Here is an 18,026-nt window from a genome sequence, read left to right as displayed (position 1 = left end):
GTAACCGACTGAATTCTCCAAAGGGATTTAGGCTACCAAAAAGAACACGCTCGCTCTTTTTCTTCTAAAATGCCAGTTCTGCACTTCAGTCAATAAAACATTCCTGGAAGTGTTTGAAAAAACGATCTCCAGGCCTTTGTTTATATTTTGAAATTCCCCCCATAAATACGGAGATTACAGACTCCCTTTACTAATTTCTAACCAAGATGCTGCAAAATTTCATTCCCAGCGGACTCAGCCCGGCCACGCCTGGCATCTCCGCCTTGGCACGGTGGCCGGAACCGTCACCTCCGAGCCCAGAGGTGAACGGCCCAGGGCCGTTCACGGCCACCGATCGCTAGCCGGGGGATTTTGGGCCCCGTTGCATCAGGAGGGGCCAAAGAGAGCGGCAACGGCCGAGCCCTAAAAGCCCCGAAACCACCGGGAAGTCTACACCCGCCCAAACCGGCAAGGAGAGAGTTGCCGGAGGGAAAGATAGGGAGCTGGATCACTTTGACAGGATGCCAACCTCTCCCCTGGTACTTTCAGGGCACGATACACAACACTGGTTAAAAAAAATAAAAAGCAGGTCAGGTCAGGAGGGAGAATAATAATAATATTTGTAGTATTTGGCATTTATGGTACTAGAGAAGCAGCGTGGCTCAGTGGAAAGAGCCCCGGCTTTGGAGTCGGAGCACATAGGTTCAAATCCCGGCTCTGCCTATTGTCAGCTGTGTGACTTTGGGCAAATCACTTCAATTCTCTGTGCCTCAGTTCCCTCATCTGTAAAATGGGGATTGACTGTGAGCCCCCTGAGGGACAACCTGATTACCTTGTAACCTTCCCAGTGCTTACAACAGTGCTTTGCACGTAGTAAGCGCTTAATAAATGCCATTATTCTTATTTGTTAAGCACTTACTAGGTGCCAGCCACTGTACTAAGCGCTGGTGGAGAAGCAGCGTGGCTCAGTGGAAAGAGCCCGGGCTTTGGAGTCAGAGGTCATGGGTTCAAATCCCGGCTCCGCCAATTGTCAGCTGTGTGACTTTGGGCAAGTCACTTAGCTTCTCTGTGCCTCAGTTACCTCATCCGTAAAATGGGGATTAAGACTGTGAGTCCCCCGTGGGACAGCCTGATCACCTTGTAACCTCCCCAGCGCTTAGAACAGTGCTTTGCACATAGTAAGCGCTTAATAAATGCCATTATTATTATTATTATTATTTGTTAAGCACTTACTAGGTGCCAGCCACTGTACTAAGCGCTGGTGGAGAAGCAGCGTGGCTCAGTGGAAAGAGCCCGGGCTTTGGAGTCAGAGGTCATGGGTTCAAATCCTGGCTCCGCCATTTGTCAGCTGTGTGACTTTGGGCAAGTCACTTAACTTCTCTGTGCCTCAGTTACCTCATCTGTAAAATGGGGATTAAGACTGTGAGCCCCCCGTGGGACAACCTGATCACCTTGTAACCTTCCCAGCGCTTAGAACAGTGCTTTGCACATAGTAAGCACTTAATAAATGCCATCATTATTATTATTATTACAAGCAAATCAGGTTGGATGTTACCTGTCCCATGTGGGGCTTACAGTCTCAATCCCCATTTTACGGATGAGGTAACTGAGAGGCACAGAGAAGTGAAGTGACTCGACCAAGGTCACACAGCAGACAAGTGGCAGATCCGGGATACTGGACAGTTGGGACAGAAGAGACTGGAATCGAGCCAGTTCACGGTGGAAAGGAGAGGAGAGGGGGTGGTTAAATAGTGAGGGCAGGAGGAAGAATAAGGATAAAACCAGTAACGGGAAGAGAGGGATTTCCAAGCAGGAAGGACAGCGGGTGGACAAAGGAAAATTGAAGGCAGGGGGACCGTTGGAAGGGAGGTTTGGGAGGAGTCTCCCAAACCGGGTAGTGCGTGAAGATCAGACAATGGAGGAAATGGAGCAGAGCAGCATGGTTTAGTCGAAAGAGCACGGGCTTCGGAGTCAGAAGACGTGGGTTCTAATTCCCACTCCGCCACTCGTCTGCTGTGTGACCTTGGGCAAGACGCTTAACTTTTCTGTTTTTCAGTTCCCTCATCTGTAAAATGGGGGTTAAGACTGTGAGCCCCACGGGGGACAACCCGATTACCTTGCATCTCTTAGAACAGTGCTTGGCACATAGAAAGCGCTTAACAAATACTATTATTAGTAGACTTCTACTCTGGATTTTTGTAAGCCACAGGGGCAGAAAATGAATCCAGTGAGCTCTAACCTTCTGGATTTTTAGCCTGGAAATAGCTCACTGATAAGTATCCTTGTCGCCACCACCACAATGTCGGCGGAAGGAGGGTGGCCCAGTGGAAAGAGCCCGGGCTTGGGAGTCAGAGGACCTGGATTCTAATCCCAACTCTGATGCTTGTCGGCTGTGTGACCTTGTGCAGGTCACTTCACTTCCCTGTCCCTCAGTTTCCTCACCTGTAAAATGGGGATTAAATCCTACTCCCTCCTTCTCTGACTGTGAGCCCTATGTGAGACGATAGGGACTGTGTCCAATCTAATGATCTTGAACCTACCCCAGTGCTTATTACAGTGCTTGGCACATAGTAAGCGGCATAGTGTGGTGGAGAGAACACAGAAGGTCATGGCTTCTAATCCCAGCTCTTCCACTTGTCTGCTGTTTGACCTTGGCCAAGTCACTTCACTTCTCTGGGCCTCAGTTACCTCATCTGTAAAATGGGGATTGAGACTGAGAGCCCCATGTGGGACAGGGACTGTGTCCAACCCGATTTATTTGTATCCACCCCAGCATTTAGTACAGTACCTGGCACATACCAAAATTATGATTATTTTTATTATTGAGCACTTCACCAGTACCATAAAATAAAAATAAACCACTGAAAAGGGATGATGGGCAGATAAAGAGTCCAAGAAAGACAGCTTGTAGAGACTCTTTTTATTGTATCATTTCTTTACTCTCTTAGCAATACCTCGACACTACACTCTGTGGTGGGGAACACCCAATAATTTTCTATCCCAATGAATCAATCAATTGTATTTACAGAGAGCTTACTTGTGCAGAGCCATACACCAAGCGCTCAGGAGAGTTGGTAGAGAGACATGACTCTAAGCCACAGATCATTCTGGAATTTTAAAGGGGTTTGTAATGAAGTGTAACTCATTTAAATTAGGCTCATTTTTGTTTTATATGATGTATTTCACAATAGCCTACGAGGGAGGGTGAAGAGCCAGCTGGTCTTCATAAAGCACACTGTGCTCTTGGAAGGAGAGGGCAATAAATTTAATTGGAACTGTAGTAAAAATAAAATAAAACAAACTGTATAAACACAGGGATTTTACAATGCTACTGTTGGCTTTTACTGGAAACCTATCATGCAAGACCTTTCATCCAAAGATCTCAAAGCACTTGCAAAACCTTACCCCAAGCACGCATTAAATTCCTAAAAAGTGAACAGCAAATGCTAGAACCACCAAGTCACCCTGGCAAAACTTCATGTTACCTTTCAAAGATGTTAGGAAAATATTAAGCTCATGAGTCTTTATAAGTTTACATTATTTACATTGTTATGTGGTCTATAAATTCTAATGATACACACACACCCTATAATGGGTTACAAAACCTTGCTAAAGCAAATCATAACCCCCGTATTATCTCTTCTAAGGCTTTCGTGCCCAATATATATCAAAAACTCTAACTGAATGTGCGCTAACATCTACTAAAAAAATTACCAGATATTACAAATACCATCATACAAGAAGTATACAGAAACGGTGAAGTCAAATTTCTATCGTAATACCAACCCGATGCCAGGAATATTTGGGGATATAATATATATATGCGTGAACTTTAATATATATGCGCGGCTTCCTGCGTCCCTAGACGACGTCCTACCCATTCATTAGAACAGAGGCTGTGACCGAGTTCGAAACGAACTGCCTAGAAGTGATTCTGAAAAATTTTCTAATCGCAATCTCCCCCAACGAAAAATCAACCAAAAAATGAGAACCAAGTTTTACGATTCTCAATCAAGTTATAGGCTATTACTGTCCGGCCACATTCCTCCCCCTCCTCCGACCTCGCCTCAGATTCCTCTCGAGCGGAGCTTATTTGAATCGAGTTGATTAATCCGGCATCTTCTTTTTGGGGGGCAGAGGGAGGGGACTTTATTAAGAATTAGCCCGAATCAACTGGGTGTCGATCGATGTTTGTGAGAGTTTAATGTGAAAGGCTTTGAAATAGAGGCATCCAACTTGACTCATCAGAAACGTATTGTTTGCTGTCCAGTCAATGTTGTGGCTTATGTCACGGGAGAAATCAATCAGTGGGACTTATTAAGCACTAATTAGGTGCACAGCACACGTATTAAGCGCTTGGGAGATGATAGAAGATGTGCTTCCTGCCCACTAAGAGCTTTCAGTCCAGAAGGCGCGACAGGCGTTTAAATAAATTTCAATTATGTGCTGTGGGGCGAAGTGCTTAAAGGAGAACACAGAAAGACAAGGCCTTTCATTAAATCTCAGAGCGGACAGGAAAAATAGGATTTGAATTCCAAGTGTAATTACAAGGTAAAGCTAAAATCTGTACGCATATTCGACTGTCCCTATTTAAACAGAAGTACTGAAGTAATTACCAGAATCACTTACCGATCTTCTAAAACTTTAATGGTATCGTGGAGGGCTTTCTGTTGCTCTCTCAAATGTTGATTTTTGGTAAAAAATTCTTCGAGTCTTTGTGCATCTCTTAAGACAAAAAAAAAGGGAGGGGAAATATTTAAAAACTTGAGGAAATAAAGTTTGTTATTTTATACGTGAAATTCTAACATAGGCTCCTTCTTATGACTCTTATGCCAATCTCAATTAACATTTTTCTCACACTTCAGAAAGTGAATAACTGGAAACAATTTTCACGTGATCATTTTAACTAAAAATAAGATTTATATATTATGAACGGTCTTCGGGAAAAAAATTACCACCGCAAACGTACCCAAAGTATTACTCTGCATTAAAACATCTTTATGGGACTGATTTGGTTCTCTAACTACTCAAAAGCAAAACAGTTACATCTCCCCCATAAAGCATCCCTAAGAAATTTGGAATACGACGACTCCAAAAATGAATCATTTTCAGGTCAGAGAAACACAATGCCTTCCAATCTTTCCAGAATATTTATTTACCCAATAAAACTTATCAGCGTGCGTAAGGCACCTGGTTTCTTTTAAACCCATGTTTTAATAGCAGTTCTCGTGTCAATTCAGCAGAAGCACCTAAGGATCGGATTTCTTCTTTGCAGCAGCGTGGCTCAGTGGAAAGAGCCCGGGCTTTGGAGCCAGAGGTCATGGGTTCAAATCCCGGCTCTGCCAATTGTCAGCTGTGTGACTTTGGGCAAGTCACTTCACTTCTCTGGGCCCCAGTTCCCTCATCTGTAAAATGGGGATTAAGACTGTGAGCCCCCCGTGGGACAACCTGATCGCCTTGTATCCTCCACAGCGCTTAGAACAGTGCTTTGCACATAGTAAGCGCTTAACAAATACCAAAATTATTATTATTCTTTCAATTTTATGGGACAAAAGACTCTGGAATACTTTTAGAGTCCTCATACTCTAAAACATTTTATATACATATAAGAAAATAAAGTGTGTGTGTCTATGTGTGTGTATTTGAAAAAATACATTAAGAAAAAATGTGTATGTATAAGAAAAAATATATATGAAAATGTGTGTGTGTATATATATATATATAGATATATCTATATCTATCTATCTATCTATCTATATATATATATATACACTCCATTCTGCATCATCCTGACTTGCTTCCTTTGTTCTTCCCCCGATCTAGCCCCCTGGCACTCGTGTAGATATCTCTAATTAATTTATTTCTATTGATGTCTGTCTCCCCTCCTCTAGACCGTAAGCTCATTGTGGGCAGGGAATGTGTCTGCTAATTGTTGCACTCTCTCAATTGCTTAGTACAGTGCTCTGCATTCAGTAAGCGCTCAATAAATATGATTGAAAGAATGAATGAATTTATATATATATATGCATACACACGCACTTTTTTCCTTATATATATATTCTTATATATATTTGTCCTTTGGACTCAAAGATGCGACTTCTACAATATGTGTGCACACATATTTGTTTATTTAATTTGTACATATTAATTCTAATTAATTCTAATTATTTTATTTTGTTAATATGTTATATGTTGTTAATATGTTTTGTTTTGTTCTCCGTCTCCCCCCTTCTAGACTGTGAGCCCACTGCTGGGTAGGGACCGTCTCTATCCGTTGCCAACTTGGACTTCCCAAGTGCTTAGTCCAGTGCTCTGCACACAGTAAGCGCTCAATAAATACGATTGAATGGATGAATGAATATGCATAAAACAGCTCTCTCTCTCCCCCCCCACCCTGTCATTTTTTGACATTTACAGCTTCTGGCCTAGATTTCACTTTTGCCTCCTTGTCCGTCAATCCTGACAGGGCGTCTGCTCGAGGAGAGGATCCTTTGTTTGACCGCAGACGGCAAACTGCGTTGGCCGCTCCCAATTTTCTAGCTCCTTGTCCACGGCTGCATCCTTGAGCAGGGCACTGGCCGGCACATAGTCTATCACAGCATTCAGCTCCGGCTCACCAATGTAGCTCTTTGACTTGAATTCCCATCCCAGGGCACCCACATTCCCTTCACTGGCAGGGGACGGGCGGGATTCTAGCCTGTAATCTCCCCCTCCAGACTGTAAGCAGGGAATTGTGACTGTTAAATTGTATTCTCCCAACCGCTCAGTACAGTGGTAAGTGCTCAATAAATACGATCGACTGAATCACGCGTGGTCCAAGACCTGAGTTCTGCGGTTCACATCCGTCTCCCCCGAGGGCCGCAGGCTGCCCGGTATCGGAAGGCTTCCTATATAATAATAATAATAATAATGGCATTTATTAAGCGCTTACTATGTGCAAAGCACTGTTCTTTATAACCTTTATAACCTTTATAACTTTATAACCTTGGGGAAGCTGTGGAAAAGGCCTGGATCTACGTACGGTTTGCCTGGAACCGTGGGAAGTCTGAGGACCCTTACCTCCTCCGACTAACTTCATTTACTCTTGATGTTGTCATCTTGCTTTGCTGACTTCCGACGCTTGAGATTCGAAACGCACTGTTACCGTTTTTGTTTGTCTCGCCTCATCTAAATTATTACGGCATTTGTTACGTGCTTACTATGTGTGAGGCACTGTACAAAGCGCTGGTATGGGACAGGGACTATGTCTGATCCCTTAATGTTAATATTATTAATAATAATAATAATAACGGTATTGCCAAGCGCTTACTACATGGCAGGCACTGTTCTGAGCCCTGGGAAGGGGGGGGAACAAGCAAATCAGGTTGGACACAGTCCCCTATCCCCCGAGGAGCTTACCGTCTTAATCCCCATTTTACAACCGAGGCAACTAAGATACAGAGAAGTGAAGTGACTTGCCCAAGGTCACGCAGCTGACAAGTGGCGGAGCCAGGATTAGAACTCAGGTCCTTCTGACTCCATCTGTCCCAGCACTGGGCTTGGCACATCATAAGTGCTTAATATCATGACCACCTTCCCTTCCCTTCCCCACAGCACCTGTATATATGTTTGTACATATTTTTACTCTATTTATTTATTTTACTTGTACATATCTATTCTATTTATTTTATTTTGTTAGTATGTTTGGTTTTGTTCTCCATCTCCCCCTTTTAGACTGTGAGCCCACTGTTGGGTAGGGACTGTCTCTATATGTTGCCAACTTGTACTTCCCAAGCGCTTAGTACAGTGCTCTGCACACAGTAAGTGCTCAATAAATACAATTGATTGATAAGTGATCAATAAATACAACTGATTGATTGATTGATGACCAATTGTAAGGCTTCCCAGGTTTGGGCTAATATGTTACCCGAGACGGACATTAATATAAATTAATATTATAAATTTCTCTATTAATATAAATAGAGAAATAAATAAATTATGGATACATATAAGATATATAAGACTGTGAGCCCCACGTGGGACGAGGACTGTGTCCACCGATTTGCTTGTCTACCCCAGTGCTTAGACCAGCGTGCCTGGACACGGTAAGAGCTTAATAGACCCCACAATTATTATTATTACTATTATTAATAATCTCAAGTCCAAATTCTGACCCAGACACGGGAGAAAGCGTGGCTGGCTCAGCACCGTGGCAGTGGCTGGCTCTCTGTTCACCCCACGGGGCCCAGATGCTCCTTGGAAGGTCCTCCCGTCACTGTTCAGAGATAGCAGTCGCTTAGAGATGCGGGCAAGGAATGTGTCTGTTATACTGTTGTATAGTACAGTGCCCTGCCCATCGTAAGCGCTCATTAAATACCACTGATCGATGGATCCCAGAGTCGGCATAAGTCTGCTTTGTCCCACCCCCTGCCTTTCAATCTTAGCCCTTTGCACGGGCCGGCGCGCTTCTGCTCATGGACTATTTTCTCCCCGCGACAGGGCAGAAATTAACCCCTGGCACTGGGCTGATCATCATCATCATCATCAATCGTATTTATTGAGCGCTTACTATGTGCAGAGCACTGTACTAAGCGCTTGGGAAGTACAAATTGGCAACATATAAAGACAGTCCCTACCCAACAGTGGGCTCACAGTCTAAAAGGGGGAGACGGAGAACAAAACCAAACATACTAACAAAATAAAATAAATAGAATAGATATGTACAAATAAAATAAATAAATAGAGTAAAAATATGTACAAACATATGTACATATATACAGGTGCTGTGGGGAAGGGAAGGAGGTAAGATGGGGGGATGGAGAGGGGGACGAGGGGGAGAGGAAGGAAGGGGCTCAGTCTGGGAAGGCCTCCTGGAGGAGGTGAGCTCTCAGCAGGGCCTTGAAGGGAGGAAGAGAGCTAGCTTGGCAGATCAAACGCGAAACGTGGGAGATGCAAATTTGATTGAGGTCCTTCCATAAAACGTCCACGCTCCTACTAAGGCTTCGAGAATGAGGCATCGTTTCAAAACGTAATCAGAGTTCGGCTCAACTGATGGATCTTTAGGGCCGACTTTCAAGGTTCCTTTACACACGCTACTCTGAGGGAGGAGCTCTCGCTTTGAAATCACGTGGCACAACAATGTACTATACACAAAAAATGATGTTTTCCAGGGTCTACTGTGGCTCGACAAAAGTGAGTGACATCTTGGCTCTGCAACGGGTTTTCCTAACCGACGGTCTCCGGCCCGGCCTTTCCAAGATCACGAGCTTCGCCGTTCAAACCCCAAACATAAGGAGCTCATTGTCCGGCTGGTTATCAACGCTGAAATATTAAACCGGAGCTGTTTGAAAGGGTCAGGGCGAACAAGAACTGCTACATAGGGCTACTACGCGTAAAATGAGAGACTTGTAGAATGGCTACATTTTCACTGCCCAAAACATTTCATTCCATATGCGGTAAGTCGGAACAGAAGGTCTTTGATAAAAAAACAACTCAGATCCGAGCTGACGAATGTTGGTTCAGCCAGATGAAGTGGAGAGGTCAGGGTATTTATGGACTATTAAAAAAAAAATCAATAAAAGAGTCGAATTTATGATTTTCAACCAGGGAAGATTTTATACGTGCCGGTAAAGCATTAATAACAACAATGATAACAGAGGTAATTGTTAAGTGCTTTGTTAAGACCAAAACAGAAATAAATGAAATAAGGTGTTTAAAAAAAAAACAAAAACTTATCCACTCTCTGAATTAGCTATCGGAGTACGGCAAGACTTCAAATACATTAAACTTTGGTGCCAAGCTTACTATGTGCCAAGCACTGTGCTAAGAGCTGTGGTAGATATAAGCTAATCAGGTCAGGCCCAGTCACGGTCCCATACAGTACTCACAATCTAAGTAACGATAATAATGATGGTATTTGTTAAGTGCTTACTATGTACCAAGCACTGTTCTAAGTGCTGGGGTAGATAGTAATAATAATAATAGCATTTATTAAGCGCTTACTACGTGCAAAGCACTGTTCTAAGTGCCGGGGAGGTTACAAGGTGAAGGTTGGACCAAGTCCCTGTCCCACATGGGGCTCCCAGTCTAATTAGGAGGGAGAAAAGCTATTCTCATTTGACAGTTGAGGGAACCGAAGCACAGAGAAGTAAAGCGGCCTGCCCAAGGTCACACGGCAAGCAATTAAAAACAATAATAATAAACAATAATGGCGTTTGTTAAGCGCTTACTATGTGCCAAGCACTGTTCTAAGCGCCGGGGAGGATACAAGGTGATCAGGTCGTCCCACGGGGGGCTCACAGTCTTCATCCCCCTTTTCCAGATGAGGTCACTGAGGCCCAGAGAATAATAATAATAATAAAATAATTTTGGTGGTTGTTAAGCGCTTACTACGTGCCAAGCACTGTTCTAAGCGCCGGGCAGGATACAAGGTGATCAGGTTGTCCCACGGGGGGCTCACAGTCTTCATCTTCATTTTCCAGATGAGGTCACTGAGGCCCAGAGACATCTATTTATGGTCTATTTATTACTCTATTTATTTATTTATTTATTTTACTTGTACATATCTATTCTATTTATTTTATTTTGTGAGTATGTTTGGTTTTGTTCTCCGTCTCCCCCTTTTAGACTGTGAGCCCGCTGTTGGGTAGGGACGGTCTCTAGATGTTGCCAATTTGTACTTCCCACGCGTTTAGTACAGTGCTCTGCACATAGTAAGCGCTCAGTAAATACGATCGATGATGATGATGGTGGGCCGACGAATGCGGGGGAGCGTCAGACCAGAGGCAGGATGTGGGCGTGGGGGTCCAGGGCCAAACAGGGGGAAGGTAGAGCCCTTCAAGGCCCTACTGAGCGCTCACCTCCTCCAGGAGGCCTTCCCAGACTGAGCCCCTTCCTTCCTCTCCCCCTCGTCCCCCTCTCCATCCCCCCCATCTTACCTCCTTCCCTTCCCCACAGCACCTGTATATATGTTTGTACATATTTATTACTCTATTTATTTATTTTACTTGTACATATCTATTCTATTTATTTTATTTTGTTAGTATGTTTGGTTTTGTTCTCCGTCTCCCCCTTTTAGACCGTGAGCCCACTGTTGGGTAGGGACTGTCTCTATATGTTGCCAACTTGGACTTCCCAAGCGCTTAGTACAGTGCTCTGCACACAGTAAGCGCTCAATAAATACGATTGATTGACTGATTGAGTAGGTTGGTATTAGAGGAGAAAAATCTCCAGGCTGGGTTGGAGTAGCAAAAAAATCAGTGAGGTAGGAAAGGGGGAGCAAATTGAGGGCTCCAAATGCAATGAGCCCCTTGAGAGACGGAACGTGGTCTAATTCTTTCAATCGTATTTACTGAGCGCTTACTGTGTGCAGAGCACTGTGCTAAGCGCTTGGGAAGTCCAAGTTGGCAACATAGAGAGACGGTCCCTACCCAACAGCGGGCTCACAGTCTAGAAAGAGCACTGGCCTGAGAGGCAGAGGACCTGGGTTCCAGTCCCGGCTCTGCCGCTTGTCTGCTGTGTCACCTTGGGCAAGTCACATCACTTCTCTGTGCCTCAGTTTCCTCCTCCGTAAAATGGGGCTTAACTCCTACTTAGACTGTGAGCCCCATGTGGACAGCAGCTGTGTCCAATCTTGTCTCTACCCCACGGCTTGGTACAGTGCTTGGCAATCAATCAATCCATCGTATTTATTGAGCACTTACTGCGTGCAGAGCACTGTACTAAGCGCTTGGGAAGTCCAAGTTAGCAACACATAGAGACAGTCCCTACCCAACAGTGGGCTCACAGTCTAAAAGGAGGAGACAGAGAACAAAACCAAACATACTAACAAAATAAAATGAATAGAATAGATATGTACAAGTAAAATAGAGTAATAAATATGTACAAACATATATACAGGTGCTGTGGGGAAGGGAAGGAGGTTTAATAACTGCCGTTATTATTGTTATTATTATTCAGCAGAGCCATGGGGAGTTGCCCAAATGAAGCCAGTTGAGGTTTTCATTCATTCATTCAGTCGTATTTACTGAGCGCTTACTGTGTGCAGAGCACTGTACTAAGCGCTTGGGAAGAGTTGTACGCTAATCCACCTGGCCGCCGAATGGCTGATTAGTCTCCCCCAACTTTAAAGTCTTACTGAAGGCCCATTTCCTCCGAGACGCCTTCCCAGACTAAGCCCCACTTTTCCCCATCTCCCAAACCCTTCTGCGTTGCCCTGACTTGCTCCTTTCGCCCTTCCCCAGCCCCCCAGCACTTACGTACATCTCTGTAATTTTATTTATTTGTATTGATGTCTGTCTCCCCCCTACCCCCTTCTAAACTGTGAGCTCAATGTGGGCAAGAAACGCCACTGTTTATTGCTGCCTTGTGCTTTCCCGAGCATTTAGTCCAGTGCTTTGCACGCAGCAAGCGCTTAACGCACTTAGTACAGTGCTCTGCACGCAAAAAAGCGCTTAATCAATCAATCAATCAATCAATCGTATTTATTGAGCGCTTACTGTGTGCAGAGCACTGTACTAAGCGCTTGGGAAGTCCAAGTTGGCAACATATAGAGACAGTCCCTACCCAACAGTGGGCTCACAGTCTAATAAATACGATCGAATGAGTGACTGAATAATCCCAAGCCTGCACAGGCAGAGGACAGGATGTCTGATCTGGTCAGTCAGTCGTATTTATTCATTCATTCATTCAATCAATCGTATTTATTGAGCGCTTACTGTGTGCAGAGCACTGTACTAAGCGCTTGGGAAGTACAAGTTGGCAACATATAGAGACGGTCCCTACCCAACAGCAGTCTAGAAGCGCTTACTATCTGTCGAGCACTGTACTAAGTGCTTGAGAGTACCGTAACCCAATATAAAAGACGCATTCCCTGTCCACAACGAGCTTACAGTCTAGAGGGTGCTTTGGGGGTCAGCCTGGGTTCCTCAGGCCATTTTGTCAAATACAGGCCATTCCTAGAATGGAATCTGGGTCCTCTCGAAGCAGAAGGGAAGCCACGGTCCAGTGAAGTGGCCTCTCTAGCGACGACAATCAATCAATCGCATTTATTGAGCGCTTACTGGGTGCAGAGCACTGTACTAAGCGCTTGGGAAGTACAAGTGGGCAACATATAGAGACAGTCCCTACCCAACAGTGGGCTCACAGTCTAGTAGACGACAGACCAACCTCCTCCTGCCCAGAGGCTTCAGGAATCCAACACTGTCATTATAAGAAATGAAACAGGGGAGAAACTTTAAAAGCTATGGCGAAAATAACTGAGAACTCCAGTACACAGTTCCTTGTGTCCACCTGATTATTTCAAGTCTACCCCAGCGCTTAGTACAGTGCTTGGAACATAGAAAGCACACACAATTATTATTATTATAGCACTACAGTAAGTCTCCAGGTCTACGCTTGGGCTAGACTTATTCTAATTTCAACTGCGGTGCTTCACAGGTGACTGAAAACGTTCCTGATAGGTTTAACTTCACTCGTTCATTTAATCATTCAATCAATCAATCAATCATATTTATTGAGCGCTTACTGTGTGCAGAGCGCTGTACTAAGCACTTGGGAAGTACAAGTTGGCAACATATTCATTCATTCAATCGCATTTATTGAGTGCTTACTGTGTGCAGAGCACTGTACTAAGCGCTTGGGAAGTACAAGTCAGTAACATATAGAGACGGTCTCTAGCCAACAACGGGCTCACTGTCTAGAAGGGCGAGACAGACAACAAAACAAAACATGTAGACAGGTGTCCAAATCATCCGAACTATTATTATTATCATCATCTGTAAAATGGGGATGAAGACTGTGAGCCCCACGTGGGACAACCTGATCACCTTGCATCTACCCCAGCACTTAGAACAGTGCTTGGCACATAGTAAGCGCTTAACAAAAACCATCATCATTATTAATATCATCTGTAAAATGGGGATGAAGACTGTGAGCTCCATGCGGGACAACCTGATCACCTTGCACAATAATAATCATAATTTTGGTATTTGTTAAGCACTTACTCTGTGCCAAAGACCGTTCTAAGCCCTGGGGGAGATATAAGGCGATCAGGTTGCCCCTCGTGGGGCTCAGTCTTAATCCCCATTTTACAGATGAGGGAACTGAGGCCCAGAGTAGTTAAGGGACTTGCCCAAAGTCACACAGCTGACAAGTTACAGAGTCAGGATTAGAACCCACGACCTCTGATTCCTAAGCCCGGGTTCTTTCCATAGAGACAGTCCCTACCCAACAGTGGGCTCACAGTCTAGATCCTAATCGTATTTAGGAAATGCTTACTGTGTGCAGAGCACTGCATTACGTGCTTGAATAAAAATAACGATGATGATGGCATTTATTAAGCGCTTACTCTGTGCAAAGCACTGTACGCACTTTGAGATCGCCCCAGGTGTCTGCTGCTAGCCAGCCACCCGCCGCTCGTGGATTTAGAAACCCAGAGGGCACGTGAAGCTCCTGAGGTTTTCAGAACTGCTAAACACCCACTTCTCTTCTGTGATAGTGAATTTCCAAATTAATAAGCCCCGCCTACTTGGATGCCTTTGATCATAAACATAAAGATAAGCAGGATTTCCTTAATTAAGGTTTTCACAGCAGCAGGACAGAATCAGGTAGACCTGGGAATAGCCAGATGCCTTGCCCCGTTGTGATGCTCAATCCTAATAATAATAATAATAATAGGCATTTGTTAAGCGCTTACTATGTGCAAAGCACTGTTCTAAGCGCTGGGGATGATACAGGGTGATCAGTTTGCCCCACGTGGGGCTCACAGTCTTCATCCCCATTTTCCAGATGAGGGAACTGGGGCTCAGAACTGGCGCTGCCCTGTCCCCCGCCGACCCAAATGCTTTTAATTTTAATGCTTTTTTAATTTTTATATGTTGCCAACTTGTGCTCCCCAAGCGCTTAGTACAGTGCTCTGCACACAGTAAGCGCTCAGTAAATACAATTGATTGATTGATTGACTCCGTGGGAAATCTGTGGGCATTTCGCATCCCCACGATCTGCCTTGCTTTAAAATCAGTCTTTCGGGCAGAAACCAGCTCCAAGTACCCAATGCCAAAAATGGGCTCTGGAATTGTTTGTAACAATCATAAGAACAATTATTATTTGTGCGGTATTTGATAAGCACTTACTACGTGCCAGGCACTGTACTAGGCCCTGGTATAGATACACTATCTTCAGGTCAGATACAGTCCCTGTCCCATGTGGGACTCACAGTCTTCATCCTCCTTTTCCAGATGGGAAGCAGTGTGGCTTAGTGGAAAGAGACCAGGCTCGGGAGCCAGAGGTTGTGGGTTCGAATCCTGACTCGGCCACTTGTCAGCTGTGTGACTTTGGGCAAGTCACTTCACTTCTCTGTGCCACAGTTGCCTCATCTGTAAAATGGGGATTAAGACTGTGAGCCCTCCATGGGACAACCTTATCTACCCCAGAGCTTAGGACAGTGCTTGGCACATAGTAAGCGCTTAACAAATAACATCAACATTATTATCATCATCAATCGTATTTATTGAGCGCTTACTATGTGCAGAGCACTGTACTAAGCGCTTGGGAAGTACAAATTGGCAACACATAGAGACAGTCCCTACCCAACAGTGGGCTCACAGTCTAAACTATTATTATCAGGTTATTGAGGCACAGAGAAGTGAAGTAACTTGCCCGAGGTCACACAGCAGAAAAGTGGCAGAGCCGGGATTAGGGTCCTTCTCACTCTCGGGCCTGTGCTCCTTCCACTAGGCCATGCTGCTTCTTCCCCGGAATGGGCTGTGGTCCAGCTGATCTCACGGGGTGTAAGGACGTTTGCGGGGGGAGTATTAACTTCTGAAGTAAACTAGTTTTCCCCCCGGGGTGGGGTCCTGGGGAGTACAAACTGCTCTACAAACTGTTTGGCTTTTCCCTTTTCCTCGGAATGGGGCTAATCTCCAATACAGAGTCCCCCGAGGGAATCCGGACAGGATTATCTTTCTACAGAACCCTTCTGGGCATTTCACTACCCTCCTCAAAAATCTCTAGTGGTTGCCTATTAAGCTTCGCATGATCAATCAATCAATCGTATTTATTGAGGGCTTACTGTGTGCAGAGCACTGTACTAAGCGCTTGGGAAGTACAAGTTGGCAACATATAGAGACAGTCCCTACCCAACAGTGGGCTCACAGTCTAAAAAGGGGGAGACAGAGAACAAAACCAAACATACTAACAAAATAAAATAAATAGAATAGATATGTACAAGCAAGATAAATAGAGTAATAAATATGTACAAACATATATACACATATACAGGTGCTGTGCGGAAGGGAAGGAGGTAAGGCAGGGGGATGGAGAGGGGGACGAGGGGGAGAGGAAGGAAGGGGCTCAGCCTGGGAAGGCCTCCTGGAGGAGGTGAGCTCTCAGCAGGGCCTTGAAGGGAGGAAGAGAGCTAGCTTGGTGGATGGGCAGAGGGAGGCCATTCCAGGCCCGGGGGATGACGTGGGCCGGGGGTCGATGGCGGGACAGGCGAGAACGAGGCCTAACGGTGAGGAGATTAGCGGCGGAGGAGCGGAGGGTGCGGGCTGGGCTGGAGAAGGAGAGAAGGGAGGGGAGGCAGGAGGGGGCGAGGGGATGGAGAGCCTTGAAGCCCAGGGTGAAGAGTTTCTGCCTGATGCGCAGATTGATTGGTAGCCACTGGAGACTTTTGAGGAGGGGAGTAACATGCCCAGAGCGTTTCTGGACAAAGACAATCGGGCAGCAGCGTGAAGTATGGATTGAAGTGGGGAGAGACACGAGGATGGGAGATCAGAGAGAAGGCTGATGCAGTGGTCCCGACGGGATAGGATGAGAGCTTGAATGAGCAGGGTAGCGGTATGGATGGAGAGGAAAGGGCGGATCTTGGCAATGTTGCGGAGCTGAGACCGGCAGGTTTTGGTCACGGCTTGGATGTGAGGGGTGAATGAGAGAGCTCAGCTTCAAGGCTGTCCATCCCCTCGCCCCCTCCTGCCTCACCTCTCTTCTCTCCTTCTCCAGCCCAGCCCGCACCCTCCGCTCCTCTGCCACCGCTAACCTCCTCACTGTGCCTCGTTCTCGCCCGTCCCGCCGTCGACCCCTGGCCCACGTCCTACCCCGGGCCTGGAATGCCTTCCCTCCTCAAATCCTCCAAACTAGCACACTTCCCCCCCCTTCAAAGCCCTACTGACAGCTCACCTCCTCCAGGACGCCTTCCCGGACTAAGTGCCCCTTTTCCTCTGCTCCCCCTCCCCATCGCCCCCACTCCCTCCCTCTGCTCTACCCACCCCCCCGCCCCACAGCACTTGAGCATATATATGTACATATTTATAATTCTATTTATTTTAATAATGATGTTTATATATCTACAATTCTACTTATTTATATTGATGCTATTGAGGCCCGTTTACTCATTTTGATGCCTGTCTCCCCCACTTCTAGATTGTGAGTCCGGTGTTGGGTAGGGAATGTTTATTTTAATAATGATGCTTATATATCTACAATTCTACTTATTTATATTGATGATATTGAGGCCCGTTTACTCGTTTTGATGCCTGTCTCCCCCACTTCTAGACTGTGAGCCCGGTGTTGGGTAGGGACCGTCTCTATCTGTTGCTGAATTGTACTTTCCAAGTGCTTAGTACAGTGCTCTGCACACAGTAAGGGTTCAATAAATACGACTGAATGAATGAATAAGGGCCTTCTGTTTCACGATGATGACGGTGGGGGTATTTGTGAAGCACTTACTGTGGGTCAAGCGCTGTTCTAAGCGCTAGGGTAGATATAAGATCATTAGGTTGGGCCCAGTCCCTGTCCCACATGGTCCTAATCCCATTTTACAGATGAGGTAATCAATCAATCAATCGTATTTATTGAGCACTTACTGTGTGCAGAGCACTGTACTAAGCGCTTGGGAAGTACAAGTCAGCAACACAGGTAACTGAGGCACAGAGAAGCAAAGTGACTTGCCCAAGGTCACACAGCAGACAACTGGCGGAGTGGGATTAGAACCCAGGTCCTTCTGACTCTCCCCCCACCCCCCTTACCTCCTTCCCCTCCCCACAGCACCTGTATATATGTTTGTACAGATG

General features: G+C 45.4%; 1 protein-coding gene across 2 annotated transcripts in view; it reads right to left on the bottom strand.

The window, feature by feature from the left end:
- The window catches only part of RBBP8 (RB binding protein 8, endonuclease), a 116,599-nt gene that overhangs the window by 43,305 nt on the left and 55,268 nt on the right, over positions 1-18,026 (bottom strand). For both annotated transcript variants that reach the window (XM_038766511.1, XM_038766510.1), the window contains exon 4: positions 4,609-4,704. In XM_038766511.1, the coding sequence (XP_038622439.1) occupies positions 4,609-4,704 (96 nt within the window). The remainder of the gene's footprint in view (positions 1-4,608; positions 4,705-18,026) is intronic.

The sequence above is a fragment of the Tachyglossus aculeatus genome, chromosome 25 (assembly GCF_015852505.1).
Source record: "Tachyglossus aculeatus isolate mTacAcu1 chromosome 25, mTacAcu1.pri, whole genome shotgun sequence".
In the NCBI taxonomy this organism is placed as follows: domain Eukaryota; kingdom Metazoa; phylum Chordata; class Mammalia; order Monotremata; family Tachyglossidae; genus Tachyglossus; species Tachyglossus aculeatus.
Note: the sequence above shows the minus strand (reverse complement) of the source record. Positions and strands in the feature narration are given on the sequence as shown.